This window comes from Marmota flaviventris, chromosome 6, assembly GCF_047511675.1.
Source record: "Marmota flaviventris isolate mMarFla1 chromosome 6, mMarFla1.hap1, whole genome shotgun sequence".
Classification (NCBI taxonomy): Eukaryota; Metazoa; Chordata; class Mammalia; order Rodentia; family Sciuridae; genus Marmota; species Marmota flaviventris.
In genome coordinates this window covers 144,895,095-144,911,125 of record NC_092503.1, presented here as the reverse complement: position 1 = coordinate 144,911,125, position 16,031 = coordinate 144,895,095, and the positions used below count along the sequence as shown (strand labels likewise).

At 45.0% G+C, this 16,031-nt stretch overlaps 1 protein-coding gene across 1 annotated transcript; it reads right to left on the bottom strand.

Moving 5' to 3' along the window:
* Positions 1-8,284: 8,284 nt before the first annotated feature.
* LOC114102762 (transmembrane protein 14C) lies at positions 8,285-15,170 on the bottom strand. The gene is made up of 6 exons (XM_027948279.3): positions 15,054-15,170; positions 14,020-14,085; positions 13,609-13,685; positions 12,588-12,689; positions 9,649-9,736; positions 8,285-8,763 (listed from the first exon to the last, which is right to left on the bottom strand). The coding sequence occupies exons 2-6, from the start codon at positions 14,040-14,042 to the stop codon at positions 8,709-8,711; spliced, it is 345 nt and encodes a 114-aa protein (XP_027804080.1). The 5' UTR covers positions 14,043-14,085; positions 15,054-15,170; the 3' UTR covers positions 8,285-8,708.
* Positions 15,171-16,031: the final 861 nt, after the last annotated feature.

Here is a 16,031-nt window from a genome sequence, read left to right as displayed (position 1 = left end):
CATGAGCTTTTTGCCTCTCCGTATTACCTCTAGAATCAGTTTATCAACATCAAGAAGATAACTTACTTGGAATATTGACTGGCATTGGGTTGAGTCTATCAACTTGGCTAAGAACCGACATCTTCACCTTGTGTCTTCCTAGCCATGTACATGGAATCTCTCTCCGTTATTTGGGTCTTCTTTGATACCTTTCATCAGTTTTGTAGTATTTCTCATACGGATCTTGTACATGTTTTGTTAGATTTATACATAGGTGTGTATGTGGGAGTTCTTGGTGCTAATGTAAATGGTGTTGCATTTTTAAATTTGGATTTCAATTGTTCATTGCTGGGATGTAAGAGACCAACTGATTTCTTATATTCATCTTATATTCTAATAATTACTAGTTCCAGGAGTTTCTTTGTTGTTTCTTTGGAACTTTCTACAGATGATCATATCATCTACAAGAAAAAAGTGTTTTATTACTTCCACTCCAGTCAGTACACCTTTTATTTCCTTTTCTTGTCTTGTTGGATTAGCTAGGATTTCTGGTGTGAGTACTGAGAAGAAATGGTAAGACTGGACATCCTTGCCTTGTTTCTTATTTTAGCAGGAAAACATCTCATTTCTCCCTATTAAGTATGATGTTGGCTGTAGAATTTTTGCAGACATGTTCTATCAAATTGAGAAAGTTCTCCTCTATTCCTCATCTCTGGTAGTGGGGGAGGGGAGCTTGTTATGAATAAGGTGTGCAATTTTGCCAGATCCTTTTTTCTGCATCTATTGATGTGATCATGTGATTTTTCAGCTTTAATCTGTTGATATATGTTGGGTTACATTAATTTATTCTCAAATGTACCTCACATGCCTGGTAAAATCCCACTTGGTCATGGTATGCAATTCTTTTTATATACATATAGGTTCAGATTTGCTAATATTTTGTTGGAAGATCTGGTTTATAGATGCAGAGAGAGAGAGAGAGAGAGAGAATGTGGCAATGTTATTGGTGAGCTGGTGAAATAAGGGAAAGGCATAAGGGTGTTTATGAGAACTGCTGAGACTTTTCAGCCAGTTTGAAAATTTCCAAAATAAAATATTAAAGCAATACAAATATATAAGGCAAAGATCTCATAAGTTTGGGAAAAAAACTGTATGACCATGATCAGAATGGGGGGGGGGGGATTGTCCCAGAGAACAGAGCTGGTGGCCTAATCTCAGTCACCTGAACATGAACAACAGAGCGAAGCTTGTCCAAGGCATGCGGCACACAAACACTCACCCAGTCATGCTCTTCTCTCACACGTGAAGCATTCACAAAAATGTGGCCCTATAGTAAGCCACAAAAACTGAATTCTCCAAAGTGGCCACATTTTCTTTCCACAATATTACTAAACTAAAATGTAATAACATATCAATTGACTTAAAAGTCAATAATATTCTAAGCACTCAATTATTTAAAATGGAAAAATAAAAGATGGAATGAAAAACCCTTCAAAATGGACAATGACAGATCTCTATATTAAAACATGTAAGTGTAGCCAAACAGGTCTGAGATAAAAAAAATTACACACTTGATCCATTTGTGGAAAATCAGGCATACATACTGAATATGTTAAATTTGAGCTTTTTGCTCAAATAGAGTTAACAAACAGTAAAAAGCTAGGCTTGGGAGGCTGAGGCAGGAAGATCACAAGTTCAAACTTAGCAAGGTCCTGTCTCAAAAAATAAAAAGGGTTGACGATGAAGCTCACTGGCTAAGCACCTTGGGTTCAATCCCTGATACAAAAAAAAAAAAAGTATAAAGATTAAAGTCTAAAACAAAATTTTTTTTAAATATTTATTTTTTAGTTGTAGTTGCACAAAATACCTTTATTTTATTTATTTTTTATGTGGTGCTGAGGTTCAAACCCAGGGCCTTGCATGTGAGAGCGAGCGCTCTACCACTGAGCCACAACCCCAGCCCTAAAATAAAAAGACTTTAAAGGTAGATTTCAAAGCAGTAGTAAGTGTGTGTGCGCAGAGTCTGCGAAGGCCAAGAGGAGCCTAGGAAACAGAAACTAATACAACGTGGTGCCCTGAAGCAGATCCTGAGGAGAAGCAGGATATTAGGCCTGGGGTGTAGGTCAGCGGGAGAGCAATAGAGCAGGTGCTTAGTACGCACAAGGGAAACTATTAGTTTAAAACTAAGGAAATCTGAATGAAATATAGACTCTAGATAAAAAGGACTTGTCATTAACTGTAACATGCAACATACTATAATGTAAGATGTTCACAATGGGAAACTAGGTGCAAAGTACCCAGGAGTTCTGTATAAATTGTCTCAGGTATTCAGTAAATCTATAGCTATTCAAAAATTGTCATTTTAAAAAGATTTAAGCAATCTCTCCAGCAAATATTTACTGATGTGGCTTTCTCCTAATGTAGTATGTATGGAAATAACAAGAGGGTGGGTCTCCCTGTCCGCATGGAACATATCCTCAGGCAGGAATTAGACACACAGAAGCTGCATATTTTCAAATTATCAGAGTGCTAGGAAGAAAACAGGACCTTTTTTAATATTTACTTTTTAATTGTAGTTGGACACAATACCTTTATTTTACCTATTTATTTTTATGTGGTGCTGAGGATCGAAGCCAGGGTCTCGCACATGGGAGGCGAGCGCTCTACCACTGAGCCACAACCCCAGCCCCAAGAAAACAGGATGTTATAAAGAGACTAGAGGAGGGATATCACAGACTGAGAGGCTTCTGAATGGCTCTAAGTGCAGGAGTCTAACTACACTTCACGTACACCTCTGCCTGTGGAAAGAATGATCATAGGGCCAAAGCATGGAAATAAGGAATCCAATTAGAAGCTTAAGAAACAAGTAGAAAATCCCAACTACTATGTATAACTATAGAGCTCTAAGCAAACAAACAAAAACAAGTAAACCATAGAGAGGCTTGAACTTGGGTGCTACAGTGCTGTAGGAGTAGTCAGAGTAAGGCTTACGTTGTGGCTACTGAAGGAAAGCCATTAGTTTTTGGTGTTGCCATTGTTCCTTGCTGTTTTATAGAACTTTATTATTCTTATAGATTTTTAGCTGTTGGTCTTGGATTTTCTAGCAGATAATGAACAACCTACTTAAAAAAACAAAACATCTTTTTTCCTACTGTTCATTTGTACCTCTCAATTAGTACTCATTTTATTGCTTTTGTCTCATGTCTCAAGGACAATGGCAAATCTCGACAGTGACAGCAAAACCCCCATTATTTCTAAGTTTAATGTAAAGCCAGAGGACTCAGTAAAGTATAGCTAATAAAATCCTAAGCGAGCAGGATCAGCAAGGTGTTGAATGAACTAGGACGTCTCAGGCTCCCCATCACCTCTCAGAAGGTTCAAGTAGCAATCATCCAGAACGTCGTTTTGAAAACCCACTACATGTGAACATGCCTGAGACACCACAGGGCCTGCAGAACAGGACAAAATCCACAACAGAAGCCTTACCCTGCCTACTCCACAGCTCCCTGTGCCTCATGTCTGTGAGACCAGGGCAAAGGAGAGGTAGCTCATTATCAAAGAAAAGGCAACAGGTAGACAGCACTTCCCAAGGACCCTGTTAACAGCCTCCAGGGGAGGTAAAGGGTCGTGCACTTTCCAACACAAGCAACCACCCGCTAGAAGGCTCTCTTTCTGCCTTTTGATCACATAGGCATGAGAAGAAAGGAAACCTAAAATTTAGAAAGGGCAAAACACCCCCACTCCCTGGGGCACCAGCTCTGGCTCCCTCCTCTCCAGAGGAGAGAGTGTGTGTCTCTTTCTCCTGTTACTTTCTGCCCTTGCCTTGGCCTTCACCTTCAGCACTGGGGGAATGATCCTGACTTTGAAGACTGGTATCAACACACCACCAGGCAGATGTCCTTGGGCCACTGTTTCCACAGGGGAAAGGAGAAGCAAAGCCAGTCGTGCAGTGTCCCTGGCATTCTGAGATGCCTCCCAAGAAGCCCACTCCAGCCCCCCTCATTAGGAAATATTAGAGGAAAGGGCATGATTAGACCACCAGGGTTGCAGCGGGCAAGGCGACCTGGGTGTGCATCTTGCTCATGCCTACCAGTTCCTGCCAGCTGTGGTGCCAGTTAGAGAAACCGGGAACCTCACAGCCCAGCATCTCCTGTGAAGCTGAGCTGCAGAGCACAGTGGGAATTCCAACCTAGCTTAAGTGTCTAGACTGCTTGTCTCCTTGTCTAGCCTCAGAGCCCACTCCAATGACCCAGGCAAAGAGATGCCCATCCCTGTGCATTTCAAGAAAATGAAGGGGACAGACCAGCTGGATCCAGGAAGTCAAGCAACAGCTTCACTTAGCCAAAAAGCCTCCCCAGTGACCTCACCCAGGCAAGGAGACTTCTGCCACGATATATTTCAGAGAAAGAGGAGGCGAGGCCAGCTTGATCCAGGAGGTCAAACTGCCATTCAGCTCAGTCAAAAGCCTGTACACCAGGGCTCCACCCGGGAGGCAATCCTAGACTGCACAGTTCTAAGGAGCACAGCCTCTGGCCCTGCCCATCCAAAGAAACAACCTAACCTTGGAGTCCAGCCTGCAGCCCTGCCCAACTGCAGACCCCAACAGCAAGATGCCCAGCCAGGGAATCTATACTGACCCAGAGCCATCTCTGTACCCAGCTCTGCCTCAAAGCAAAGCCCAGCCAATGATCTCACCCAGCATCAGAGCGAAGTTAGTGGCTCAGCCAACTACAGAATTCACAATAGGCTTGTCACCAAGTGGTCCTTCCAGGCTCACTAAACAGTGAAGTCTATCCCTGCCACAGAGCACCTGTAAAGGCCAAGACAGGGCAAATGCACAGACAAAAATGCATGAACATAATAAGGATTATGAGCAATGAGGGAATTGCAATACCTCCTGAAGAAACCAATAAAACACCAAAATGAATGCGAAAGAAATGGAGGTCTATGATACGACTGAAATTCAGTAATCATTTAATATTGTAACAGATTTAAAATATCTACTGAAAATACAATTAAGTCATGCACAGTGGTGCACACCTGTAATTCCAGTAGCTCGGGAGGCTGAGGCAGGAGGATCTCAAATTCAAAGCCAGCCTAAGCTACTTAGTGAGGCCCTAAACAGCTTAGTGAGACCCTATAGCAAAATATAAAAAGGGCTGGGGATGTGGTTCAGTGGTTAAGCTCCCCTGGGTTTATCTCCAGTACAAGGCAAAAAAAAAAAAAGGGAATAAATTGTAAAGAAGTCATGATGAAGAACTGAATATGCTTTAAATGTCAGCAGCTATATATCATGTCCAATTAAATAAGCTTTCTTTCCATGTGAAAAATAAGTTTGGTGAACTACAAGAATATACAGGTAGAAACAGTCGTTTCTTGCAGTACTGGCAACTGCACTCAGGAACACTCTACCACATAGCCACGTCCCCAGCAATTTTCATTTCAAGACAGGGTCTTGCTAAGTTGCCCAAGCTGTCTCACCATCCAGAAGTTCCAGTCCAAAATCAAGTAGTTTCATTTCTCTGTGCCTTTGGTGAGAGAAGCACATCATGCAGGAGCATGTGGTGGAAGAGATCTCTCACCTCATGAACCAGGAAGAAGAGGAAGAGGTCAAGGTCCCATGATGCCACAGTCCCTTTTTAGGGCACTCCTCCAGTGACCTAAGGACTTCCACTGGACCTCACTTATTAAAAGTTCCATCGCCTCCTAATAGCACCACCACTAGGGCCAGGCCTTTAACACATGACCTTTGGGGACACATCCAAATTCTGGCAGAGGGCAGTAAGTCACAACTGAGTCACCTCCCCTTGGTCTGCACACAGTGGAAGTGTCTGGGGATACAGGTGTAAAGATGAAGGCCACCTTCCCACGCCGCCCCCTACACGCCCAGCCCATACCACTCAGAAACACCTGCACCACCTCCAGGTGTCCCCACCATTGTGATACTCAGGATCTCAACCAGTTGTTTCCTTCCTCCCAAATACATGTCCATAAACATCTATTTTTAAAATATCCAAAGGACAATGAGGCATTTGCCTGACTTCTTCTGCCCCTTTTCCTTTATTCTATACAGGACCAACATTTAGAGAAAAGGTGTATCTTGCCTGGCTCATGGATCTGGAAGTTCTAGTCTAAAATCAAATGGTTCCATTGCTTTGGGCAAAGAGCGACCTATCACATTACCCAAGTAATCTGACTCTCCAGGGCAGGAAGCTGAACTCACACCACTGAACTGTTTACAAATCAGTGTGTGTGTGTGTGTGTGTGTGTGTGTGTGTTGCTCGGGATCAAACACAGGCCCTTGCACATGTTAGGCAAGCCCTTCACCACTGAGTTACATTCCCAGCCCTTGTCTTTATTTAAACTGTTGTGTTCCTACGACTAAAACACTCAGGGTCACTCCAGAACTGAGCTGCACGAAATAACCACACAAGAAGCAGGGATACCTTTTTCTTTGGGGTCCTGTGGCGGCTCCTCTGACCTTAAGGGTCCACAGAAAGAGAGCAAGAGAGCACCACGTGCTGAACCCTTTTATTGAAAAGAAGCCATTCAAATGAGGCAAGGGGTCAGGTTTCAGGGGATTGGGTCTAGCTTCCTGATGTCTGCTGTCAACAGGTTGACTGACATCTAGGAAGGCCACACCCAAAGGCAGAGCAAGAGAAGGGGACACCCAATGGGCATTTCCATGGAAACTTCTATCCCAAACAGGGCAAAGGGGTAGTATTACAAAGGAACAGGTGAGTGTAGCTCAACTCCAAGGGTGACATTCCCACATCTAAAGACACACCCTCTACTTCCTGGACCAGGACAACATCCAGGTCACTACAAAAGGTAGTGACTGGTCAAAGCCTCTCGCTTCAGGATGGAAGGCGCAAATCATTCAGAATGGCTCCCACATTAAATCATGAATTTGGTACAACTAACTATATGATGAAAGGCAATTCAAATTAGAAACCGGGGAATCATTTCTAATTTAAAGTATTTGCAAGTGTTTGCCATCAACCATCAATCATTTCACTATAGTGACCACTGTCCATAGCACCTGGGTCCCAGGAGACCAAAAGCTTAATGAGTCAGTGTTGTGATGGGGCTGCCCAAATTCTCATTTTGTTCTTGGCTACATTAACAGAACTGTATATCCAGAATACAGTACCCTGGTCACATCCCTCACAAAGTTCTAGGCACTGTGGTTTAAGGGCGGCCTTGTCAAGCAGCATCCTGTCTGGAGAGCCGGAAGGTGAAGGTACACATTAAAAAAGGATGTCACATTAAAAAAGGATGAGGGAACTGGGGCCACTTTCAGGCTCGAGGTGGCTCAGCAATAGAACACTTGCCTAGCATGTCCAAATCCCTGGGTTCAGTATCACAAAAAAAGAAAAAAAGTTTAAGCAAATACCTAAGTGCCTGAATTAAACACTCAATTCAACCAATGTAAGAGAGAAGTAAGTACCCACCTCCCTTTTTTTGGTACTGAGGACTGAATCCATGGGCACTTTACCACTGAGCTACATCTCCAGCCCCTTTTTAAAATTTTTTGAGATGGTCTAAGATGCTGAGAGTCTTGCTTAATTGTTATAGCTGGCCTCAACCTTGTGATCCTCCTGCCTCAGCTTCCCAAGTTGCCAGGATTAGGTGTGTGCCTCCATGCCTGGCTAGCCTTTCCTTTTTTAAAGAGGGAAAAACCACCTGGTGGTGTGTGACTATAATCCCAGCTACTCAGGAGGCTGAGGCAGGAGGATTGCCAAGTTCAAGGCCAACCTGGGCAATTTAGCAAGACCCTGTCTCAAATGAAAAGAGCTGAGGAAGTAGCTCAAAGGTAGAATGTTCCTGGGTTCAATTCCCAGCACTGTAATTAAAAAAAAAAAAACTATAAAAAAAAAAAAAGAAAGAAAACCAAACAGGGGATAAGGTTAGTAGGTTAATTCTCAATAATGAACATATTCAAATAAAGTAAAATAAAATGTGCCAGTATCCAGTCACTGTGTCCAATGCTAGGTAATTCAAGCTCTGGATAGGTCTTTCAGTTTCACATTTACAGATGAACTACTTAAGCAAAATTTCTTTCTTTTTCTTTTTTTTCCTTCTGATAGTTCTTATCTTAGAAATCCTCAGAGATCATTATTAAAACAAACTCACAGGCAATGTATACCAAAATAACTATCCTTGGTCCTTATTCAAAATGGGCAATTAAAAAACTTTCACATTTACCTCCTTCTATATTTCCAATCTCCTTCTATATTTCTATCCAATCTCCAATCTCCTTCTATATTTCTGACAGCTCTGGTAAAGAAGACACCAAAGAAAATGTTATTTATAGTAAAATTTATTTTCACTGATATTTCATTTTACATAATTTCAGAGTAGGGCTGTGCTGTAAAATGAAAAAAGAACACACATCTGAAATCTCACCATGACACTTTTTCATACTGTTCTTCTGGGTTTCAGGACTCCCAATGTTGACACCTCACATTTAATACCCTGATTTCATCAATGAATTGAACCATACAAAGGAGCCAGTAAGCTCTTGTGCTATATCGTCGCCACCTTTGAAGGGCTGTGACAGTAATGACTAATTTTTCCCCCCAGCGAATTTGGTGTTGTTTTGGTTTGGTTTTTGAAGTAAAATGTCAGAGCGTGTAAATGTGCTGCACTTCTTTCCCTCAATACACTGAGAACAGTGGAAGTCTGGAGATTTCTAATTCTTCGTGAGTCGAAGCTGGGATGTGACCCTATGGTTCGGGTCTATTTAACATACTAATTCCAAGTTTGGCAACCATCAGCAAACTGTTCAAAAGAAACACAAACAAAAAACATCAGGAAAAGGACAGAACAGGTGACCATTTTTTAAGGGACTAGTACTCTGCAGGTCACAGCTCTCCCTTACAGCTGCACAGGAAGGGAGGTACCAAGGTGGAACAATCCTCCCTGGGAAGAAACCAGAAAAAGGAAACAGCACCACACAGCAACACTGCACTTAGGTCTGAGAACAGCATGTGGTTCCAATCCAACTGCCAATAACATGAAGAGATGAAGAAATTGAAGGCAAGAGAAATCAAGCTCTCCCAGGTCACAGAGCTAATTAGTGCAAAATATCCAGTCGGTTTACAGCCCTTGCTTGACAGACAGCGTACTACGACCAAAGATGGGGACCATGACTTTTTCTGAATCAGATTTTTTAAAATTCCCTTGCCTTCAGGATGTCTTTATTATAGGCAAGGACTACAATATTTAAGACAATTGTGTTTGTTTTTGATAATAAAAGTTGATTACAAAACAGAGGAGTCCATCAGAATTTCCTTTTAGCAGTATTTTCAGTATCAAAGAACAAGTATACAACCAAGAAATGTGGAGCCCGGGCTGAAAGCCACGTGGCAGCCACAGTCACAGCTTTACCCTGAGGCTTCTGCACCGTGGGAAGGCACCTGGACCACCAGAGAGCAATTTAAAAGCAAAACCATTTCCATAGTGAATGAAGATCCTTAGACCGTTGTGACATATAAATCAATAACTGCTCTTGAAGCCTGTCCTATTTATGTATGAATTAATTTGAGTTGACATCTAGGATCAGGTAAAATTTACTCAAACATGTAAATTTCTGAATGTATAAAGTAGCTCTGGCAATAAACTGAACGGCATCCTGGTAAGTAAGAGCAACAGAAGGCGACATACCTGGCCCCTGCGATTAAACCCGCAGGCATGAACTTCCCAGAATGGTAGAATCTCATCCCCATGATGCCAGCCAAGGTTCCAGATGTAGCTGGTGAAAGAGAGTCAAAAGTCTTTGCATCTTTTAGAAGAGCATTGGAGTGCCAAAAGTCCCACCCTGCTTTCAAGCCCTGACCCCATCCTGCACTTTCTCCTCCTGCCTCAGGCGGGGCCAGCTCCACAGCTGCCCACATTCTAAAGGTCTAGGCACAAATTCTGACCAAAGAAGACCCTTCACAACCTGGGCCCAGCCTGCCTTTCTGGCCTCAATTTCCCAAAACTCTTCTGCAAAACGCACACTTTAGCCATAAATGCCTTAGTTTTGTCCAAAATGTTACATGATTTTTTCATGCCTTGTGTTTCTTCCCTCTCCATCTTTCTGCTGGGGATCTATCCAAACACTGACGACTGCTAAGCAGAGCACTTGGTGCTTGAGAAGGCAACTGTATCAACAGGGTCTCTACCCTTTCAGAGAGTCTCGAGTCTGCAGGGGTAACCAGGGTAAAGAATCACACAAGCCAGCCATGTAACAGCCATCGCACACTTGGAACTCCTGCTACTAGGAAGGCTGAGGCACAGGGAGCACAACCTCGGCCACTTAACAAGACCTTGTCTCAAAAAAATAAAGGGCTGAGGACGTAGCTCAAAGGTAGAGGGACTCTGGGTTCAGCCCTCAGTACCCCCCCACACACACACACACACACACACTCAAGAATCATACAAAAAGTAAGTAAAATTTGTATTCTAGGTACAATTAATGCTACACACATAACATAATGGGGGACCAGGCTTTCAGGGAGCTCAGGCAAGGCAGAGGGAAGAGCGTGTCACAGGCACTGTGGGGAGGAGGAACGCGGTGCACTCAAGGAAACAAAAAGTGGCTGTGGCACCCATGAAGACATGGCTAGTGAGGAGGAGGGGCCTGACCACCTGCAGACCCGAAGGCCACACCAGACTGTGGTCCTCCTCCTAACAGCAAGCAGCCCTTCAAGGCTATTAAGCAGAGGGACATGTGAGCAGAGTTGTAGCCCCAAAATATAATTCTAGCTGTGTCCAGAGAACAAACCGTAGAGAAACCAGAAGGTAGACACGGGTATCAATGAAGCAATTTCTTCAGGAATACAGGCAAGAGGTGAGAAGAACTGGGGGTAAGAAGGTAGCCGTGGAGATAGAGAAGGGGACAATTTAGAGTACTACTGGTATTAACAGGACTTGCCAGTACATACCAGACAGACTGCAGGAAGAGAAGAACCAAGACCCAAATAAAGGAAGAGAAGACCTAGTGAGTGAGATCATGCAGCCAGGTGTAGGCAGATGCCCTGAGACAGTTAAAGACCACTCAGCCAGCTAGCTGCTGACATGGGAGCACAGCTAGGAGGGCATCATTGGTGACTCCCTGTGAGTCTTTGGTGTTTATGAACGATCTTCCATGACATTGTCAAGTCAAGAGAGTATAAAGAAGACAAAATGAGCCAGGTCTTAGGAATCAGTATTTAATGGATAGAAAGGAAGATGGGTACACAGGAGAATGAGAAGATCAAAAGGAAAAATCAGGAACAGAAAATGACAGGTCACACGTGCTGGGAACAGCCAACAGCCCATGTAAAACGAGGACTGACAGTAGAGTTTGCACAAATGCAGGTCACTGGCAGCCTCAGGGACACCTTTCCACGGACAAGGGGGATAAAAATGGGGACTGAAGCAGGTTGACAACGTGTGAGATGGAAAGAAATGAAGATGAAGAACAAATGGATTTTTAGAGAAGTTTCTGAAAAAGAAGGAAAAGCCAGCAACTGTAAAGGGAAGTAGGTCACCCCAGAGGTCCTTTTGCTTTTTTAAATGGGGGAGAGATGAGCACATTTGAGCACCAATAAGAGGGATCCACCAAAAAGGGGGAAAACAAATAACAGGAGGGACTCTTGATAGTGCACAGTCTGAGGAAAGTAGGGAGGAGATCAGAGCCCAGGTGGAGGGACTGCCCTGGAGAGGAGGGGAACAGGGCAAGGGAGGCCTGGAGGCTCATGGAGGCAGGGCAGTCTCCACCCGGAGGCCACTGGTTTTTCCCTTAAGTAGGTAGGAGGTGAGTGCTGGGAGTGGAGGATGAGATGGGGGAGAGCAGGCTCACAGTCAGTCCAGAGCATGAATGAGGAAGCTGTTCAGCAGAGCAGAGCCCAGGCACATCCTCCTTTCCCAGCCTGTCTCCAGCCAGCCATTGCTGGGAAGGGAGCTCCCCAGGGAGATGTGCACAGACCACTGTGTGAACATGCCTGTCCTCCCTCCCACCCTCATAAGGGCCAGAGCAGCACCTGATACACTGTGGGCTTGTGGAGGCACTCGCATCCTCGCAGTGTCTGACACCTGGGTGGAGCCCAACAAATAAGTGTCCAAAGCCACCCTGATAAGTAATCTTCCCTTTCCCCACACTCCTCCCTGCCTGGACTGCTCACAGTTCCACATTTCTACATCTGTGTCTGACTTCCTTAGATCCGAGAGCTTCCTGAAGGCAAGGCCTATGTCTTACACAATTAGCCGATCGCTAAAGAGCAAGGCGATTTTCAAATAGGAAAACGCAACATGGATGCAAAGCTACTTCAGACAATTCAATAATGCTCAAGCCGACTGTGGTTAATACCCAGCTGCAGTGAGTAATAGATACATACTACCTTGTGCAAGCTTAAAATTAGTCTTTCAGGGAAGATAGACATGAAACGCTCTCCATATTCCATACGTGAAAGATAAACAGAAACCAGCACAAATCCCCATTTTAAAATTTGCCTAGGCCTTGGCAGAGACAGGAAACTTGTGAGTGTAAAGAATCTGCCACATCCCACCAAACCAGGGCCTTCTGGTAAAACGAAGGATGGATACAGACATGCTCTATGGAGACATCAGGGCAGACATACCTAGGAAAACCCAAATGTTCCTGGGATCCTGAGACAGCTGATATGCACCCAGGCCTGCTAAACTTCCAAAGAAGAGCCCCGCTGCCAGGGACGGCACACTACCTGGAGGGAAGCAAACACATGGCTGTATTATGATGTCTGACATTTGGTTCATCTGCCAAATCAACCAGTCTCCCCTGGCCTCCAGGGGAGCAGAGCAAGAGAAGCTTTCTTCACATGGTTCTTAACCAAGGAGTCCTTAAGCAGGAAAACGTCCATCTTACCAGAGAAGTCAGGGTCTCAAGCCCCATTCTGCTCTCCTCTAACAGTAGGGCTCTTCCAATCTAAGGAGAAATGGTCATCTCCATCCAAGAAAGGAAGCAGCGCCCTTCCCTCCTAGGTGGATCTCTGGTTAGGCTTTTTCTTAAACAGCCATTACAGGCTGATCAACCCACTACAGGCTGTGCACAGGCGGGACTTTATGAGAATCACAAAAGGGAAATAGGGTCAATCAACTACAAACGAGAGAGAATAAGAATCCCAGTGCATGCTTGCCAAGTGGGGACACAGGCAAACAAGCATACTGATACCCCCCCATGTAGATTAATGAGGAGACTTCAAAAATGATTATGTGAGGGCTACAGCTCAGAGGCAGAGTATGTGCCTACCACGAGCAAAGAAAGCCCTGGGTTCTGGCCCCAGCACAAAACTTAAAAGAGTAAGTGAAGACCAGAGGTCTCATCCTACTCGAAAGGAGCAGAGATGGCATTCTGGGGTCAAGGCTGATGTATGGCAGGCAACGATAATAACAACCCATACCACCCCTGCCTTTATCGTTAGATAAAGAAGCAAAAACAAGAGGCCTGGCTCAGCTTGGCCAGATAAACAAAAGGCAAGTACAGAAGTCTGACTCTTTTGGTTGCACCCAAGCTCTGGGGCCTAAGGCAAAGTGGCCCCACAACATTGCTGCTTTGAGAGCCTAGGGGCTCACTCTCCAATGAAGCAACGTGAAGAATTTAAGCAGCTACGTGACAGTTCTTACCTGCTTTTGCATAGCCAATGATTCCACCAGTAGCAACCAGTGCTGCATAGCCAAAGCCAAAATAATGTAAAGGCACCCTGAAAATAAAAGAGGGAGAAATGAGTGTCAACTATGTTTAAAACAAACAAACAACAACAACAACAAAAAAAAACACGTAAATCATTAAAGTCATGGTTCCAGACAAATCTTACCACTATATAAGTCAAAGTAAAGCTCAGAGAGGTGAATGACTGAGTCAACACAACTAGTCAGTAGCAGTGCTGGGACTCAAATCCAGGCTCCCAGCCATGTGTTCAGTGACCCACTCATACCCCATACTGCTCCCAGGCAGTCCACTCTAGGGCTCTTTTCAGATGGAACTCTGGTTTTAGAAGGCCCTGGCTATTCCACTGTCGTTGACTGTGCACTTACATTGGGCCAGTGTTCTTCTGCATTGCACTCTCAAGGCAATCAGCCAAGACTACTCCAGGCCTGCACCTGTGAAGAAGGGGCTGGATCAGAGGTGGTTAAAAGCCTGGATCTCCAACAGTCAGAAGAAGGTACAAGTTCCAGCTCAAGACCTTGGTAGCTAACTGGGTCTCAGGCTACACCTCTCCAAGCCTCAGTTCCAATGAAGATAACAATGGCACTAAGTTCCTAAAGCTGTTGTGAGCACTGCAGGATGTCCGATGTCGACACACAGTAAACACTCCCTCAATGCCAACCATTTTTGCAACAAGCTCCTTTCTAACAGGCCCACAAGAAAGTGAGCAAGATTCTCTGGACAGATACCCGATTTAACCATTTTCATGAGTTAACCATTATGATTAACTCAGAAAGCAAATACTCTTTGAGCCTAAAGTTCAACTATTTTTTAATTTCTTTAGCGGACAAGTGGGATGCTACTTTTCGTCTCTGCCCCCAAGAACTTCAATACTCAAGGCTTGTAAAACTTGGAATCTTTGGATCTAACTCACTGCTCCTTAGACTGTGAGGAGGGGACGATAAAAGACGGAAATTCGAGCCATAATTACCTTTAACGCTGCGCCCTTAAAAAAGTTAACTCCTACCTTTCTTAAACTTTTGGCATTCATGGAGCCTAACGAGACTGAAAGCAACGCATACCCCTCTTGTCCTGTTTAAAGAATTAAGTTTCCACAGAAAGGGGAGGCCTAAAGGTCAGGCCGTGTCATGGGTTTGAAGTGGCACTCTTTTAAGAAATGCGGGAGCGGGGGGAATCTCCAGGAAACGAAACAATACAGCGCTACACAGGAGAGCATTTGCTCGGAGCTCAGGAGCCCGGAGGACTCCCAACCCATCTTAAGGAAAGCAGAAAATGCGCAAGGAGAAAAGCACCTAGACGCGGCCTAAAGCTCTCGCCAGGATGGTGGGGGCGAAAAGCAGCTGGCAGCAGAGCGTCTTCCCAAAACTTAAAACTGGAATAAAAAAGAATAATCCCCGAGTACCCGAGCAGCTCTCGCGAAGGTCTGCACCGGCGGACGAGGCGCACGAGCAGCAGGGACAGTAGACGCAGGTCCGAACCAAGGTCTCGGGACGTCGCGGCGCCCGCTGGGCGTCTGGGGGCGGGGTGGGGCGGGGCCTAGGGCGAGGCCCTGGAAGGGGCGGGGCTTGAGGCCAGAACTCTGCGCGCGCGCGCGCCACCTCCCGGAGGCGGGGCAGAGTTTGAAGCGTGAAGTGGCTGCGCGCGCAGTGTTCGGGGACCGCAGGGGGAGGAGTCAAGGGGGCGGGGCATGAGCGGGGCATTAAGGCTCTCGCTGTGCTGGGGAGTTGGATTGGAGATTCGGGAGTTGGGTCTGCGCCGGGCGGGTTAAGGCCAGTACCCAGCTCCAAACTATAGTGGACTAAAGCCGGAGACTGAGCGTTTAACACGCGTGTTGCGCCAGGTCAAGTGCGCTGGGCAGGGCTGAAGGTGGAGGCAGGAGAAGAGCATAGAGGCTGGACTCTGAAGGCCCCATTAACGGAGGTGTGAGCCAGATGCGGGTATCGGGGAGGACCGATAACCGTGAGGGGCCGCTTTCAACCATCAGAGAACGTGGTGGCCTTGGGCTGAGAAATGAGGCTCGCAGCAGTGTTTCTGTTTGTTTTAGGGAGTGAGGTCACGCAAGAAACCTAAGGGGGAGACCGAGTAAGTTAAATACATCTGTGGGTCACGAGTCCACAGCATGGCTTTCTCTTTATTCCTACTACAGATTTCCTTCTCTGCGTTTCCTGCACACTCATTCACTCGTTTACTGTACACACAAATTTAGTGTCGTCCATGACTTCTCCCTCCTTCATCCCTTACCATTATTGATATGCATAATCTCATAACCTTCAATTTAAGCATTATCATTTTTGAAGCTTTGAATATTTTGACTTTACAGATTAACAGCTCCCCCCCCCCAAAAAAAAAAAAAATCCAAAACAAGTCCCAAATTGCAATG

Bases quoted from the DNA above. Each gene is read 5' to 3' on its own strand.
- LOC114102762 (XM_027948279.3), bottom strand. From the start codon at position 14,042: ATGCAGAAGAACACTGGCCCAAT. The intron at 13,686-14,019 runs GTAAGTGCACAG...TTTTATTTTCAG, and splicing joins CAGAAGAACACTGGCCCAAT to GGTGCCTTTACATTATTTTG. The intron at 8,764-9,648 runs GTATGTCGCCTT...TCTTTTGAACAG, and splicing joins GGTTTAATCGCAGGGGCCAG to TTTGCTGATGGTTGCCAAAC.